We start from the raw sequence: 18,389 nt of genomic DNA on the forward strand, positions 1-18,389 counted from the left end.
AAGAGGGGAAAAGCCTGAACTCGATGAGAGCAAAACGGGAAATGCATTCATTAGTCCAAAATAGAAGAAAGCAAAAATATAGAATGCAGGGTAAACAATTAGAAGAACCAAATCCATAACTAGACAACTCCCATCAGTAATGGATACTTCATACAACATCATTAAGCAAGAAAATTCGAAACTCAAAACTATAACTGGATAACCTCATCACTTACGGCTGCAGAAGATGGATATGGAAGGAGCAGAATAAACAAAGAAATTTGCAGACAAAGAGGTTTTAGTTTAAAGCGCAGAGAGAGAGAGAGAGAGAGAGAGAGAGATTACGTACTTTTCTGGCCTCTCAATCTCATACAATATAGTAAATCAGTGGTATATTTTTCACCCAACAACAAAAACAGACTATTGGCACATTGAAGGACAAGTAGCCCCAAACAACAGGCACAACTGCTTCTTAATATCTGCATTCATCATTCTAGATAACTCTAAATAACATCAAATAATATGGGTATAGAATCATCTAAAATATGAGAGATTCCATTTCATCAAAAGTACTCCAACAATGTAAATTTGCAATGTAGTAATTTGGATTTGGGATCAAGATTCTTCAATGTAGTTGTTGCCAACTGATACAAGGCTTTCTACATAATTGTATACATTTTGAATAGGGCCACGATAGGGAACAACAAACCTCTTAACTTCATTAGTAGTGAGATTCATCAAATGAACATTTCTTCCTTTCTTACTAGGCACTGCAGAACCCCATTTGTAGACAATCTGGTTCCTCCAAATAGTCAACGGATCTAATGTCTTTGAAAAGGGGCTAGTATATATTTTAGTCCAATTCCATCTCTCCCCAGATGCACATGTATCCTCCTCCATCACCCACAACTTAATCAAATCAAATCTTTCATTATCCCTACGCCAAACGTCACAAAGTATAGCAAGTTTGTTCCCATAAATAGTAAGCTTTTCCTCTCCACTCGTATAGTTTAAATCAGGCCATGAAATCAATGTGAACACTTCCTTTACTATGTCAAATGATGCTATCACCTCAACACCATCTTCACCATCTTCATCTGCACCTAACTTTACACCAGACCAAAATATGGTTCCATTAGTCGTGACAGTTTCAGAATTAAGTCTCACTTCCTTTAAGTTCCCACTATCTATTCGCTTCCATGACCCTCTACTTAACGAAAACACTTCCGCTCGATCAACTGCATCGTGAAACTTAGAATAAGTTCTTACTATCTTATAATCATTAACAATTGGACTGAACCCAAATCCTGTCATGCAATCATCCAAGTCAGAAAAAATAATTCTGGGTCTAGGAACATGTCTGACTGCTGTAGTGGCAGGATTCCACAATGACAGAGAAGGAGGAGATTTATCATACTGATGGATTTGAACACAAACCAGGCCATTGCAGGAACCGATGATACTAGCACCCCCCAAGGAATCGACCAAAGGTGCCTTCTGAACTAGACGGACTTGCATCCCCCAATCCAGTAAACGCAAGCGCCAGCGCAAAGGACTGAAACTATTATTACAATCAAGAAGAAGAGAAGGGTTTTGATGACTAGACTGTTGAAGGTGGTCCGCAATGAAAGATGGACTTTTTATGAGATTATTCCAATGTTTACACACACATTGAAATCGGATTAGGGATTCTACCGGAAGTCGTTTGAGAATGTTTAGGATGATTTCTTCAGGCAGATATGGCGGGTGGCTATCCATTTCCATCTGCTTCATGAATATCGGCTCAAACGCACTTAGCAGAAGAACGCACTCGCAGTCGACGAAGCCACTAGGGATTTCAAATTACCAAAGTCGAAGGAAGAGATAGTTGGGTCGCTGGCTTATCGTCCGTCCTCCATTTTACTGAACCAACCCAAAACTTTTGTTTTGGGCCCAAGAACCCAAACTTTGAGTAAAAATTTTGTTTTTGCCATCACAAAACCTCAAGCAAATCTTAATTCAAAGTGTAAATGACTGCATATGAGCACATAGGCTATGTTTGGTAGAAAGATTTCCCCCGGGGGGGTTTCAAAAATATAAATTTCAAGTAAACAATACTTCTAATATTTATTGAATTTAAAGTGACCAGCATTTTGAAACAAAGGTAAAATTCCAACCACCGTCATTTTGAAATGGAAGAATATTTACTACCTAAAACATATATTTGGAACTTTAAGTTCCAATGGACAAAATATAAATATGTTTGCTGTTTAAAAAAAAAAAGTTAAGAAAAAGGGCAGCAAAACCACTTGACCTCAAACAATGCAAAACGAAAATACATTAGTTAGGAAAAGAAGAAGAAGAAGAAAGAAATACGAAATGCAGAATGAAGAAATTGAACAACTTAACTCAGTTCGTTGTGAAACAGGAAAAAGATAGAGAACTTGGTATTTTGTTTTAAAATAGACCTCATCATTTTTTTCAATAACCATTCTTGTAAGTTACAATCCTATGATCAAATTTCCACACTTTAATTCAGGGTTAAACTTACTCCGAATCTATATACTCCTTCGGTCCTAAATATAATGCTTATAAAATAGGTCTTATATTTATGACTGGAGGAGTCCTTTTAATAAATTTTGGTTTTGATCTTTTATCATTTTTTGGTTAATTGTCATCCATTATACCATCCAAAATGTTAAGTGCTATTATTTTATGAAAACATTGGTTCTGAGTTTAGCAACCTTCACTTATGTGGTAGTCATACTGTTAAATAAGCTGGCATGAACTATTGGACTACTAGCTAGACGGACGTGACTTATGTGGGTGTTGACGTGAAAAGGTCCAATTCCTTATGCTTTCAACAGGTATTTTGGTTCCTATGCTTCTTTTTTTCCCTTACTTTTTATCCCTATATTATTTTATGCTGTCCAAACTGTTAGTTCTTATAATTTTCTAAAAAATTTAGGCCCGAGCTTAATGGCGTTAACTTAACATTAATACCATGTGGCCTAACAAAATTGATTTTACTGAACCAGATGATTTTATTAAGGCATGTAATTTATTTTCTTAGAACACGATTTTGAAATGGCAACTTTCCCCGGAACTTGGTCAATGTTAGAATTGTTTTGGATGAATTTGTTTAAAAAATTAATCATGTTAAACGAGGATAAATTTGGAACTTCAAATTAAAAATTACAAAATTATTTGTTAAAGGTTTAATGTATCATTAATAAGTGATAGTTATCGTTATAGAGATCATGTACTAGGTCATACATTAATATATATATATATATATATATATATCAAATTATCGTTATAGGTGCCATGTACCAAGTCATACATTAATATATATATATATATATATATATATAAAACATAAGATAAAGCTAACAATGTTCACTTCTTCTTCGTTTTTTTTTTTTTTGCCAGCACAATGTTCACGTCCAATGGAAGGTTCCGCATCTACTAATGTAGAGGTTTAAAATATTGAAAGGTAATGCAAGAGGATGGAACTTGAACTCAACCAAAGCAAAAGGGAAAATGCATTCATTAGTCCAAAACAGAAGAAAGGAAAAATATAGAATGCAAGGTAAACAAATAGAATAACTAGATATTAATGGAGGTTAGGTCTAGTGGAAGGGATCAATCCCTTATCACATGAACCAAGATTTAAATCCTCATCAGGAAAGGTACTCATATTTAGTACTACCTCCGGTCCTTAATATAAGACTCTGTTTGACTTTTATTTTGGTTCTAAATATAAGACCCTAATCCACTTTGTGTCTCATATTTATGTATTTTTTTCCAAAGTAATCCTTCTAATAATTGTAGTTCTAACCAATATAGTTTATTAGTAAGGATATTTTAGAAAAGATAATACCTATTTGTTACAAATAACTAATTTAACTTCTTTCATTAATCTCCTCAAATTAGTCAACTGGGTCTTATAATTAGGACTAGAGGTAATAATAACTAACATCAAATAGTATAGGCACGGAATGATCTAAAATATTTGTCAAGTGATACACGGCTCTCCACATAATTGTAAATACTATGAATAGGGCCACAATAGGGAATAACAGACCTTCTTACTTCATTAGTAGCGAGATTTATCATATATAGACCATTTCTTGCTCCTTTTTCACTGTCCTTTTTAGAATCAGGTGTGTAGAGTACAATTTCATTTCTCCACATAGTCATTGAATATATCGTGCTAAGAAAAGAATGGCTTCTCCGGCATGGAAAGGGGTTGCCTTCATATCTTCTAGTCCAGCTCCATGTCTCCCCAGAAGTTCATTTACACTCATCTAACACCCACAGATCAATCAGATAAGATGTTCCATCATCGCCTTTCCCAATGTCACAAAGCATGGGAAGTTTGTTCTCATGAACAGTAAGCTTCATGGGTGTACCATAGTCTAAATGGGGCTTTGGTATCAAAGTAAACACTTCCTTTGCTATGTCAAATGAAACCATCACCCTAACATCATATTCACCCTCCTCAACCTCAATATTGTCTTCACCCGCCTCATATCAGCAACATAAGTTCTTACCATCCTTGTAATCATTAACTATTGGGCTGAACCCAAATCCTGTCACGCAATCATCAAAGTTAAAAAAACAATCTGCAGTTATGGATCTAGTCACATCTCTGAAGATTGTAGTCGCAGAATTCCACAGTGATAATGAAGGAGGAGATTTTTCTATACTGATTGGTTTCGACACAAAGCAGGCCATTACAGGAGCCGACTATCTTTGTACTCGCCAAGGAATTGAAGAAAGGTACTTCATCAATTTCACGGACATGCAAACCGCAATACAGCAAACGCAACGGCCAGCACAAAGGATTATCACTTCTATTCCATTGGAAAAGGAGAAGAGAAGGGTTTTGATGAATGGATTGTTGAAGGTGTTCCACGATGAAAGATGGGTTTTTTATGAGATTTTTCCAATCTTTACACACACATTGAAATCGGATTAAGAATTTTGCCGGAAGTCGTTTGAGGATGTCTCTGATGATTTCTGGGGGAAGATTTTTTTTTTGGCCTGCATTTCTTGGGGAAGATAAAGCGCGTCATTCTCCATTCCCGTCTGGCTCGGGTGGATAATGGATTCCACAGAAGAAAAGCATTGTGATCACTTACGCTATAAATCTATAAACTTTTGTTGTAAATATTTAAATTTTACTTACTCATTTGTACTTAAACACTTGTATTTGGGGTTGTGAATTTTATTATGTTATTTGTAAATTATCTAATTTTTGTTGTAAATTGCTGAATTTTACTTATAAATTAATTTCACTTGTTCACTTATACCTAGACAGTTGTGTTTGTTTTATTATATATATTTTTATTTGCATTAAATAATTGAATGGTTTTCTTGGCTTGATGGTTATATTACTTTTGGCGAGCCAAGGGGTCATGGGTTCAAACCTTCTCTTGGCCACTTTGTTTTTTTAAAAAAATTTCGGCTATTGGAGTTACAGTAACAGCCACCGGAGGTTCAACCTCTGACGGCAGCCACCTAAGTACTGGTGGCCATTACTGTAATTTCGGTGGCCGGAACAGTTGCATCCATTAATATTTATTTTTTAAAAAAATAAAAGTGAAGGGTATTATTGTAATCTTACTTTTAGTTTTAATTTCAATTTGGTCTCTTGGCTCTGCAATGACATTTCAGAATGTTTTGAGGGTTGAGTGATATAAATTTCCTTCTGCTGTCGTTAAATAAAATTTTCCCATATTAAATGGTTCGTTAATTGAATAAAAAAGTATTCATGTATATCAATCGATTACTAAGAGAGTATATGCCTTTACATTTGTTTGTTTTATTCCAAAATGTTCATGACTATGTATTTAATATGAGATGGATAGGTTCAGGTGGCCGTGCACGCAATGATCGGTGGTGAATGAACCTCGTCATGAAATTGACTAACCAAAGAATTAAGTGCACCTTATATTTAGAATAAAGAAATGATTTCAATAAATTAAAGTAATTCATGTATACTTATTTAATTCAGAATGAGAGTGTGAGATGTATGTACATATTCAAATGGTTCATCCCATGAATAAAGGCTTAATACATATATTGGTGTTAAAATAAAGACATTGCCATTAAGTTCTACCAATTTGATAAATTACTAGACCTGGCTTGCCGTTAAACCATCAGATCGTTGTCATCGCTTGCTGTTGGATAGTGTCTATAGAAGTAAATATTAACATCTTAATAATATTTTATTAAATTAGTATTAGTATTATTATTATTTACGTTCATGTGATGATTGTAGTTGTGTTCTCTTCATTGTCTGAGTTGAACCTTCAAATTTTAAAAGTGTATTTACAAGTTTTCTTTCACAAACTAACCCCGACGTTGAGATTTGACAGAGTCCCGTTTTAAAAGTAGGACAAGTTTTTACTTAATAAAATAAAAAGAATTTAAAAGAACTTGCAAAAAATTAAGCAAAAATGACAAAAAAAGCTGCTAAAATAAAAAAATTGTATATAGGGACTGATTTACAAAAATTATTATCAAAACATATGCTATTGTTGTCAAAATACATATTAACGTTGATCATAGGTTTTTATTTGCAATTTTTTGATTTTGATGGTCTTTTTTTTTTGCCATTTTCCCAAAAATTAATATGAACTGCGCTAAGTGGAGAGAAGCATGATTTTGATGTATAGAAAACAGTTGTTTAATTTTGTTTTGGCGTAACAATTATTGAATTTGATATCAAATAAAAATGTTGATAGAATAAATTTCAAGGTAATTTTTTTAATTGAGCGTTATAAAAAGGTAAATTTTATAAGCTGATGGTACAATTTCTAAAATAAATTCATTTGAATATATTTCAATATTATAATTTCAACTGTAAATTTTCGAATACTGAGTCTCAACACTATGTTATTTGTTACAATTAAAACGATTTGAGAGAACTAAGGTTTTTTAATACAAATAGTTATATCCTTATATTAGTATAAAACTGATATACATTGAAAAATATTATTAAAAGCTTCTGGTCAGTCAAATATTCGATACCACTTTTAGGTTAAAACTTAATTCTTAATTTTCTTTTCCAAACATAACTCAAGCTTGAATGAGTCATCGCCTAATAATCTTATATGGTAAAAGACTTGCGGATAAGGTTAAAATTTGCTGATGTGGCCTGCTCCGTATGGATTGAATAGAAAATTTTAAAAAATTGTTAAATGCGGTTTATGAAAGAAGGTACTCTATTGCGGAAACAAATGGAGAAGAAAAGCAAAACGGTCAAGAAGGCGCAGACGCTCGAGGAAGAAACGGACGACGGTGGATGACGCTTCTGATGAGAAGCGTAGGTTCCCCATACAGGACCCATTTGGCATGGAGGAACATGAGAGAAGGGGATGGGAGAAAAAATTTTAATGAGCTTGATTTGAAAAATATAATTAAAAGCTTTTAATTAGTTTTTATTACTCTTTGATAATATTTTTCTCTTTATTTTTTCTTTTTATTAAAATTTCAAAACCTCATTTTTTTTATTTTTTAAATAGAGTTTATTAAAGTTTTTCTTTCCCTCTCCTTTTCTCCATTTCCCTCTTATCGAACAGTACCTAAAGCCTGCTTTGCTGAAAAGCCGTCGTCCACTGTGAACTCGTCAGTTCCTTCCTTCAGCGTTTGCATCGTCTTCGACCGTATTATTTGTCTTCTTCAATTGTTTCTGCAGTTCCTTCTTCCATAAACCATGCCTTTAGCAAATTTCATTAAATAGTAAATAGTAAAGGAGTTGAATAATCCAAAAATTAATTTTTGTCTTATTAAAAATGAATCAAATTATGAAAATTAATTATCCAAAATTATATATAAATAAATTTAAATTATTAAAATTTGATCTAAATAGTTCACATATTTATACTTTTATAGAAACATATATATATATATATATTAACATTTTGTAAGATACAGAATCTTAACCGTTTAAAGCTGATCTAATGATGATGATCAATACTAACTTGTATAAAAACCCTAAGCAAGCAATAGCATCACAAGAATTAAGAATCAATACAAACTTGTATAAAAATATTGCATTTCATAGGTCATCACTAGCATTAGAATAAACAAAACATACAGAGATGAGGATGTTGGGATGGTGATTTGAAAGTGAAGATACGAAATTAAATCATTCATCAAGTGTCAAAGTCAATAATTAATGTTTGTAAGCTCTCTATTTTATTCCTTGCACTATTTAGAAAAAGGCGTCTTTTAAAAATTTGGGTCTTCCATGTGCTTGTGTTTTGTAAAATTTCAATTGTTTCAATGATAAGATATTACCTTTTGCCCCTCAGGTAACAATGCTCAAAATGTTTGAAGACGTGTGTTTCCCTGCAAATAAGAAGTGACCTCCTCAGGGAAAATTGTTTGAAGATGTGTGTTTCCCTGCAAATAAGAAGTAAATGCTGGCAGACGCCCATTCAAATAAACTGTTGATAAGTTTGGAATCATTGACGATAAAAACAATAATACTCCTCCGGTCCTAAATATAACATCTCTTTTGTAGTGTAAACTATACTATAAAAGGAGTCTTATATTTAAGACTGGAGGAGTAATATTTAAGACGATATATGGATATATCTCTTGACTTTGGCTTTCCAACTCAGCTTTGGTGACCCCTGTTTTTTGAACTTCTTTGTATCGCTCTATGCTTTGGTTTTCCGTGTCTTTGTCCTCTCTTTAAATTCTTTTTGCGCAAGCACTTGCAATTCTTCCTCTTAAGTTCTTATGTTCTTCCAATCGATGAGGTTCTGTTTGGTTTGTGTGAAGAAATTACAGGTATTAGAGCAGCTATAATCAGTGAACTATTCTTCATTTATGACATCTTGCAATTCTGCCTATATTTCCTTCGTTTACTTTTTTGATTATTGATGATGTGGTTCTTTAGTAAAATTTCTCTTCACTTTATTGCTTATTTGAAGGTGGAGGTAGCAATTCCAAAATGGACGATGATAAAGTGAAGACTTTTTATGGGAACATGCACCCTCCTCCATCACCCACAACTTAATCAAATCAAACCTTTCATTATCCCTACACGAAACGTCACAAAGTATAGCAAGTTTGTTCCCATAAATAGTAAGCTTTTCATCTCCACTCGTATAGTTTAAATCAGGCCATGGAGTCAATGTGAACACTTCCTTTACTATGTCAAATGATGCTATCACCTCAACAACATCTTCACCGTCTTCATCTGCACCTAACTTTACCCCAGACCAAAATATGGCTCCATTACTCGTGAAAGTTTCAGAATTAAGTCTCACTCCCTTTAAGTTCCCAATATATCTATTCGCTTCCAAGACCCTCTACTTAACGAAAACACTTCCGCTCGATCAACTGCATCGTAAAACTTAGAATAAGTTCTTACGATCTTGTAATCATTAACAATTGGACTGAACCCAAATCCTGTCACGCAATTATCCAAGGCAGAACAAATAATTCTGGGTCTAGGAACATGTCTGACTGCTGTAGTGGCAGGATTCCACAATGAAAGAGAAGGAGGAGATTTATAATACTGATGGATTTGAACACAAACCAGGCCATTGCAGGAACTGATGATACTAGCACCCCACAAGGAATCGACCAAAGGTGCTTTCTGAACTAGACGGACTTGCATCCCCCAATCCAGCAAACGCAAGCGCCAGCGCAAAGGAATGCAACTGTTATTACAATCGAGAAGAAGAGAAGGGTTTTGATGACTGGACTGTTGAAGGTGGTCCGCAATGAAAGATGGACTTTTTATGAGATTATTCCAATGTTTACACACACATTGAAATCGGATTAAGGATTCTACCGGAAGTCGTTTGAGAATGTTTAGGATGTTTCTTCAGGAAGATATGGGGGGCGGCTATCCATTTCCATCTGCTTCAGGAATATCGGCTCAAACGCATTTCTCAGAAGAAAGCACTCGCAATCAACCAAGCCATTAGGGATTTCAAATTACCATAGTCGACGGAAGAGATACTTGGGTCGCTAGCTCATCGTCCGTCCTTCCATTTTTCTGAACCAACCCAAAACTTTTGTTTTGGGCCCAACAACCCAAACTTTGAGTAAATATTTTTATTTTTGCCATCACAAAACCTTAAGTAAATCTTAATTCAAAATGTAAATGACTACATATTACATGTTGAGTTCGGAAAAAAAAATTATTTTCTCAAATAATTAAGTCTAAACAAGAATTCAGGCTTTGGCTTAACTTATGCTATGTTTGGTAGACAGGTTTTGGGGGGGGGGCAATTTACAGTTACTTATCGTCAAAATATTTATGGCAGGATTTCAGGGGGAAAAAATTCTTTCTTTCTGGGATTATTAAACTTGTCAAATTTGAAAAATATAAAGTTCAAGTAAACAATACTTCTAATATTTATTGAATTTAAAGTGACCAGCACTTTGAAACGAAGGTAAAATTCCAACCACCGTCATTTTGAAATGGAAGAATATTTACTACCTAAAACATATTTGGAACTTTAAGTTCCAATGGACAAAATAAATATGTTTTCTGTTATAAAAAAAAAAGTTAAGAAAAAGGGCAGCAAAACCATTTTACCTCAAGCAATACAAAAGGAAAATACGTTAGTTAGGGGGAAAAGAAGAAGAAGAAGAAAGAAATATGAAATGCAGAATGAAGAAATTGAACAACTTAACTCTGTCGGTTGTGAAGCAGGAAAAAGATAGAGGACTTGGTATTTTGTTTTAAAATAGACCTCATCATTTGTTTCAATAACCATTCTTGTAAGTTATAATCCTATGATCAAATTTCCGCACTTTAGTTTAGGGTTAAACTTACTCCGAATCTATATACTTTTAATAAATTTTGGTTTTGATCTTATACTTTTGTTAACTTTCATCCATTAGACCATCCAAAATGTTAGTATTATTATTTTATAAAAGCTGGCTCTGAATTTAACAACCTTCACTTATGTGGTACTCCTCCGGTCCTTATTATAAGATCCCATTTGACTTTTTATTTGGTCCTAATTATAAGACCTCAATCATTTTGTCTCTTATATTTATGCATTTTTTTCCAAGATAATCCTTCTAATAATGATAGTTTTAGCCAATATACTTAATTAGCAAGGATATTTTAGGAATGACAACACTTATTTATTATAAATAATCAATTTAACTTACTTCCTTAATCTCCAAATAAGTCAATTGGGTCTTATAATTAGGACCGGAGGAGTAGCAATATTGTTAAATACGCTGGCATGAACTATTGGACTATTAGCTAGACGGATAAGGGTTGGTGCAAAGGTCCAATTCCTTATACTTTCAACAGGTATTTTGGTTCCTATGCTTCTTTTTTTCCATTACTTTTTATCCCTATATTATTTTATGCTGTCCAAACTGTTAGTTGTTATAATTTTCTAAAAAATTCAGGCCCAAGCTTAATGGCGTTAACTTAGCATTAATACCATATAGCCTAAAAAAATTGATTTTACTGAACCAAATGGATTTTATTAAGACATGTAATTTATAATCACATCGAACATTCTCGCGGACCTTGGTCAATGTTAGAATTGTTTTTGGATAAATTTGTTTAAAAAATTAATCCAGTTAAATGAGGATAAATTTGGAACTTCAAATTAAAAATTACAAAATTATTTGTTGAAGGTTCAATGTATCATTAATAATTGATAGTTATCATTACATGGGCCAGGTACTAAGTCATACATCAATTTATATATATAAATATATAAAACATAAGATAAAGCTAAAAATGTTCACTCCTTCTTCTTCTTCTTTTTTTTTGGTGTGGTGACAATCATTCTTTTTTTTAAAAAAAAAAAAAAACCGCCCAATGTTCACGTCCGATGGAAGGTTCCGCATCTAGTAACGTAGAAGTTTAAAATATTGAAGGGTAATGCAAGAGGGGGGAAACTTGAACTCAACCAAAGCAAAAGGGAAAATGCATTCATTAGTCCAAAACAGAAGACAGGAAAAATGTAGAATGCAGGGTCAACAAATAGAATAACTAGATAACAATGGGGTTGGGTCTAGTGGAGGAATCAGTCCCTCATAATGTGAAAAACCAAGGCTTGAGTCCCTATGAGAGAGGTGCTCACCTTTAGTGCTCAGTGCCTTGAATAGGACTGTCACTAATAGGAGGATACCTATGCATGTAAAAAAAAAATCTGCATTCATCATCCTAGATACTTATGAATAGGGCCACAATAAGGAATAACAAGCGTCCTTACTTCATTAGTAGCGAGATTCATCATGTATAGGCCATTTCTTCCTCCATTTTTACTGTCCTCTTTAGAATCAGGTTTGTAAAGTACGATGTCATTTCTCCAGATACTCATTGAATATATCGTGCTGAGAAAAGAATGGCTTTCTCCGGCATGGAAAGGGGCTGCCTGCATATCTTCTAGTCCAGCTTCAAGTCTCCCCAGAAGTGCATTTACCCTCATCTAACACCCGCAAATCAATCAGATCAGATGTTCCGTCATTGCCTTTCTATATGTCACAAAGCTTGGCAAGTTTGTTCTCATAAAAAGTAAGCTTTATAGGTGTACCATAGTCTAAATGGGGCTTTGGTATCAAAGTAAACGAAACTATCACCCTAACATCATATTCACCGTCCTTAACCTCAGCATTGTCTTCACCCGCCTCATATAGACGTAGATCTAACCCGAACCAACACATGGATCCATTAGCTGTGATAGTTTCAGAATCAAGTAGCACTCCCTCTAAGTTCCCAAAATCTATTCCCTTCCATGACTCTCTACTTAAAGAAAACATTTCCACTCGATTAACATAACAATCAGCAACATAAGTTCTTGTAATCATTAAATATTGGGCCGAACCCAAATCCTGTCAAGCAATCATCAAAGTTAAAAAAAAAAAATCTGCAGTTATGGATCTAGGCACATCTCTGAGGTTGTAGTCGCAGATTCCACAATGATAATGAAGGAGGGAGATTTTTCTATACTGATTGGTTTCGACACAAAGCAGGCCATTACAGGAACCGACTATCTTTGTACTCGCCAAGGAATTGAAGAAAGGTACTTTATCAATTTCACGGACATGCAAACCGCAATCCAGCAAACGCAACGGCCAGCACAAAGGATTATCACTTCTATTCCATTGGAAAAAGAAGAGAAGGGTTTTGATGACTGGATTGTTGAAGGTGTTCCGATGAAAGATGGGTTTTTTATGAGATTTTTCCAATCTTTGCCGGAAGTCGTTTGAGGATGTCTATGATGATTTCTGGGGAAGATTTTTTCTGGGGGCCTGTATTTCTGAGGGAAGATAAAGCGCGTCATTATCCATTCCCGTCTGGCTCGAGCGGATTCCACAAGAGAAAAGCACTGTGATCACTGACGCTTGAGGAGTAAATTTTCCGTTCCTGAACCAAGCCCAAAACCTTGGGCCCGCCAACCAAAACCTAAAGTGAACATATTGTTGTTTGACGGAACCTAAAGTGAATACTAATTCAAAATATAAAAACAACCATTTTAATAATTAATTCCAAACGAGAATTCAAGCTTTAGTTTAACTGAGGGAATATTTATCACAAAATTTTTTAATTTTCCGTTGTTCTCGAGTTATTAAACTTGTTAAATTTCAAAAATAAATTTTAAATAAATAATTATAACATTTATTGAATTTATTAATTAAAGTGACTAGCAATCATCATCAATCAATCATCAACTTTATACTTGAAATCTTGTGATACCCCATTGAGATGCAAGCGGATCGGGTCTTGCATTCAAGGTATTTTATTCACCTGCTGATTTTCTTGTTTTGTTCGATAGTCACCTAGTTACTATATCTTTGAAATCTTGTATTAGCCGATTGATACAGGGATCGGGTTTAGAGATAGTGGAGAGAACCGTCCGTATGGACAGATTATTGAGGAGACAAGACAGTTGATTATGAAGATTGGGATATTGAAATTGCTCGCATGCTATTAGGAAAGTTTTGAAGTTTGCTGATTGTTTGGCACGAAATGCACATTCAGATATTACGTAGATGAAATTCATGTTGCAAGTACTACCATGTTAAAATAATTTTTACCATATAATATTTTTATATTTCATACCCCACGTGCAACCCACAGGAGAAGTTTAGTTTGAAACTAAATCAAAGTTCCTGTAAATTGCAAGGAATTGGGTGAGGTTAAAATGTATCTTTGTTATAAATAAATGGGAAAATTGCATTAGCGTCTTAATAAACATAAAATACTATATACACACACATATTAGCACCATTAGTTAATATAAGAGTTAGATAACTAATTTAGAAAGATAAAAAAAATTAGTTAAGTTAATTATTTGTAACAAATATGTGATGATTTTCTTAAACTACCTTATCTAATTATGTATATTGGAGCTATACTTGGATGAAAATACCTTACAATAAATAGGGATATTCTTGAGAACACATTATAAATTTAAAAGACAAAATAAATTGGATATTATATTTAGAACTGTTAACAATTATTTATATTTAGAACTAGAGGTAGTATTTACTGAATTTATTAAAGTATCTTTGCTACCTTTATAATTGCGCACACGCATACTTTGTTTCTAACCTCTTTTTTTTTTAATGTATAACGCCAACTTTATTTGAGCAAGATAAAAAGATCATATAATATTCTATAAATCAAACCAAATAGTATAAAAGACTAAAAATAAAGTATGACAAAAGGGGACAATATGGACCAACCAACTAACCCAAACAACCGTCATGCATGTCCTACTAGTACCTATAAACTTTTCTTCATATCCCAGATGAAAACTTAGAATCTTTGATTAACGCCAACACCATGAGATCACTTTTAAATTGGGACCAATATAATATGAAAGTTTTACCCTATACATCGTACCACAGAATTGGAAGCGAAGGAGGAAAAGTAAGAAAAAATTTTGATGAGTACAATTTCAAAAATTAGAAAAGTGGGGTTATAAAATCTTAATAAAGAGAAGATGTAAGATAAAATAGTAAGTAAAATTAGTTAAAAATTTTTAACCTCACTTTTCTAATTTTTTAAAGGGAAAACTATATTGAAGGTACCTATACTTTCTCTCAATTTTTAATTTGGTACCTATGTGTTTTTTTCTCTTTAATTAAACATTTAATTTTATCTTTTTAACAATATTAGCTCTTATAACTTTGTTCTATTGATATTTTTAGTCTCTACATAAGGATTAATGATGTTAATAGAAAAAATAAAGATTTAGTTAAGAACAAAAACACATAGGTACCAAATTGAAAATTGAAAAAAGTATAGGTACCTCCAATATGGTTTTCCCTTTTTTAAATCAAGTTCATTAAAATTTTCTCTCCCTTTCCTTCCTTCTATTTCCTCATATTAAACAGACTATAGGGTTGAATGGGGTCATACCCCAACCATTTATATCCATTTTACTAAATAGTCATGTATATTTGTTTATATTTAATGCTAATTTGAAATATTAAAAGTTGAGTACTACTTTTTAATGTCTCCTGTTTTCGATGGCCATTAAAATTTTTATGTGGTTAAGGATATAATCAGCATTTTCAAACCTGCTAGTATAAATCATCATATTTGTACTAGTAATAAGATTTTATATTTATAAAAAATCATCTATGATATTCTTCCAATTTTAATATAAAAATTTCCTTTAAATATATGATATTTACCGCACGCAATCTCATTTCTGAACAAAGTCACGAGATCCCATAAACTTGTATAGGATTTGGTATTGTCTTTCTGAGTCTAACCATTCATACCCTCATTCATCACTTACAATTTAATTTTAAATATTACATCTTCTACATGAATGGCAGAGGAGAAAGTAAGTTCCTTAGCATACTTAGTAGGCTTAAAAGAAAATAATTTAGCAGAGTCTAAAGGAGGCAATTTTATCAATCTAGACTATTTTGTTGATATGCTAAACCAAACTATATGATCTTTGAAGCTCTCCTTATTTTTTTCATGCACTATCCAAACTACCATTTTACTTATAGTGATAGTGACACCATCAAAATCAAATATGATATTTCTTAACAAATTCTCAAATTATATTTCTTTTTAAGAAGAAAACTTTATAAATAATGAGAACACCTCCCCTTAATAAACGATATATTATTTACATTAAGAAAAAACAGAAAAAGTGATATATTCATTAAAAAAATTGAAAAATATGAAAGGATTACATTTTAAAAAAGTAGAGGAGATGAGGTGAAAATAATTCAACGCCAATATAACTTAATAATTTTTTTTAAAAAAATTTAATTTCTTTTAAATTACAAAAACCAGTATCAGAATTAATAAATGGTATCAGAACATAATTAAAGTCTTAATAAATACTGATATTGACAATATCATAATACGATATAATATTCTCTGAGTTTTTAAACTCTACTTCTTACTAGATTTTAGTTATTTTTTTCATCATAAAATTCACTTTATATAATTTAAAAAATTGATTTAATAAATAATATTGTAACATAATTAAAACTTCAATGATATATCAAAATATACAATTTTAATTAATTATAAATCAAACTATCTAATTATAAAATCAAAATTTCTTATTGTCAATTATATCGACATTGATATTACTTAAAATTGATATTGAAAAATCTAATTATAATATACATTATTTAATAAAATGAAAATTTAAGACTTCAAATGACAAAATAAAAGAATTTAATATAGCATGTTATTAACTGTGTTAATATTTTTTATTTTTAGAGCCTATGACTTGAGAAGTAGAACAGACGTGTTAGAGTTGCTAATGAATACAGAGAAAATAGTGATTATGTCAAATTGTTATACAAGCTTTATTTTTGTGTGTGCTGTTATATATTTATGTTAGAAAGCGTTTTCATTTCTATATTGTTATGTCAAATGGTGTTGCAAGTTATGTCTTTTGCCTCTAAGTGACTCTTGTTGTTTACATAGCCAGTAGTATAAACTGAGTTCAAATGGTTGGTCTTCTTGTGACTTGCTTTACTGTAAGAAACATAAGTGAGAGGCATACAATTGTTTTGTTGAAAATTTTTTTATACTATTTCTTCATCATGTCTACTCTAAAAATATCAATGCTGAAAGACATTGATGATTGAATTGATAAATGGAGGATTGTGGCTCTCTGTAAAATTAAAGTACTAAATATATGTTTTAGGCTAAAGAAAACCATACATAGTGATTCTTAAAAAATATTATTTTTTCAAGTCATAAAAAAATTTACAGGCAATTAAAAATGACTAATACATTTTTTATATAGAGATAAAATTTTTACCATGTGTGATTTATTAGTTTATTTCACTTTCCATAAGTTGAAAGATAAATGTGTAATTTTACTCTTGATATTATTTCTCGTGTGTAATTTTACTCTCAATCTTTTTAATAGTGCAATTTTATTCTGAACTTTTTTTTCTTGGTGTAGTTTTATAATTACACCTGAAAAATAAAGTGAGGACATTTTTACTCTAAGTTGTATATAAATATATATATATTAATAGAATATATGAAGTATATAGAATGAAAATATCAAATAATTAAACTATTTAAAAATAGAAAACATACCGAAGCAGCAGTGCAAACAATCAGTTTGTTTTCTGATAAAAAGAGAAAGAAAATGAGAAAATGCAAAGCAATTACTGTATAGAATGAATATAGCAGGGCTGCAAACTCATTGAAAAGAGAAAGAGAAAACACTTTGTTGCTAAGTCAACAGCCATCCTCATTATATCTATGAGTAGGGCATGTTCCTTCCCATATGACACCGTTTGGATGAAACCCATCCCTTGTTTCTTTTTCTTTTTTTATTTATAATTTTTAATTAACTTTTATTTGTATTTATTTGGGTTAAGTTGGATTTAGTACTCTAAGATATTTTTTTTAAAAAAATGCCCAATATTTTAAATTAATTAATTTTTAGTGTATTCAACACTATAAAGTATATTTTTAGGAATAATTAGTGTTTTAAATTCATTATTTTTAGTGCATTCAGTATTCAAAAATATTTTAGCAGCACTTAGTATCCTAAATTAATTAGTTTCTAGTTTATCCATCATCCTAAAATATTTTGTAGCACTTAGTATCTTAAATTAATAAATTAATTTTTAACACAATAGATGAGCCCAGAATATTCATCCCCAAATAGCAGTGTCTAAGAATGAGGTACTAACTTTCTTTCTTTCTTTTTTAATTTTAATTTTATTAATTTCATTTTTTTGTTTATTCAAATATATTTGCATATGGTACCTTAAAATATTTTTTTAGTAACACTTGGCATTAAAAATTAATGTATATTTAGTGCATCTAGAAAATTGTTTTAGTTAGTATTTTTTCAGTAGCATCTAATATTCTAAATGAATTAATTTTTATTGCCCAGTAACACCCAATACACACTAAAAATTGTAGTGCATCTGCATGCGCTGAAAATTAATTAATTATTTTA

The 18,389-nt window shown here is 31.9% G+C and overlaps 1 protein-coding gene across 1 annotated transcript; it reads right to left on the minus strand.

Annotated features, from left to right (window-relative positions):
* Nucleotides 1-594: 594 nt before the first annotated feature.
* On the minus strand, nucleotides 595-1,737 carry LOC114714206 (putative F-box protein At2g02030). The gene has a single exon (XM_028898932.1). The coding sequence runs from the start codon at nucleotides 1,735-1,737 to the stop codon at nucleotides 595-597; it is 1,143 nt and encodes a 380-aa protein (XP_028754765.1).
* Nucleotides 1,738-18,389: the final 16,652 nt, after the last annotated feature.

Source organism: Neltuma alba, unplaced genomic scaffold (genome assembly GCF_004799145.2).
Source record: "Neltuma alba isolate B1F8T4 unplaced genomic scaffold, ASM479914v2 tig00011496_pilon, whole genome shotgun sequence".
NCBI classification, from domain to species: domain Eukaryota; kingdom Viridiplantae; phylum Streptophyta; class Magnoliopsida; order Fabales; family Fabaceae; genus Neltuma; species Neltuma alba.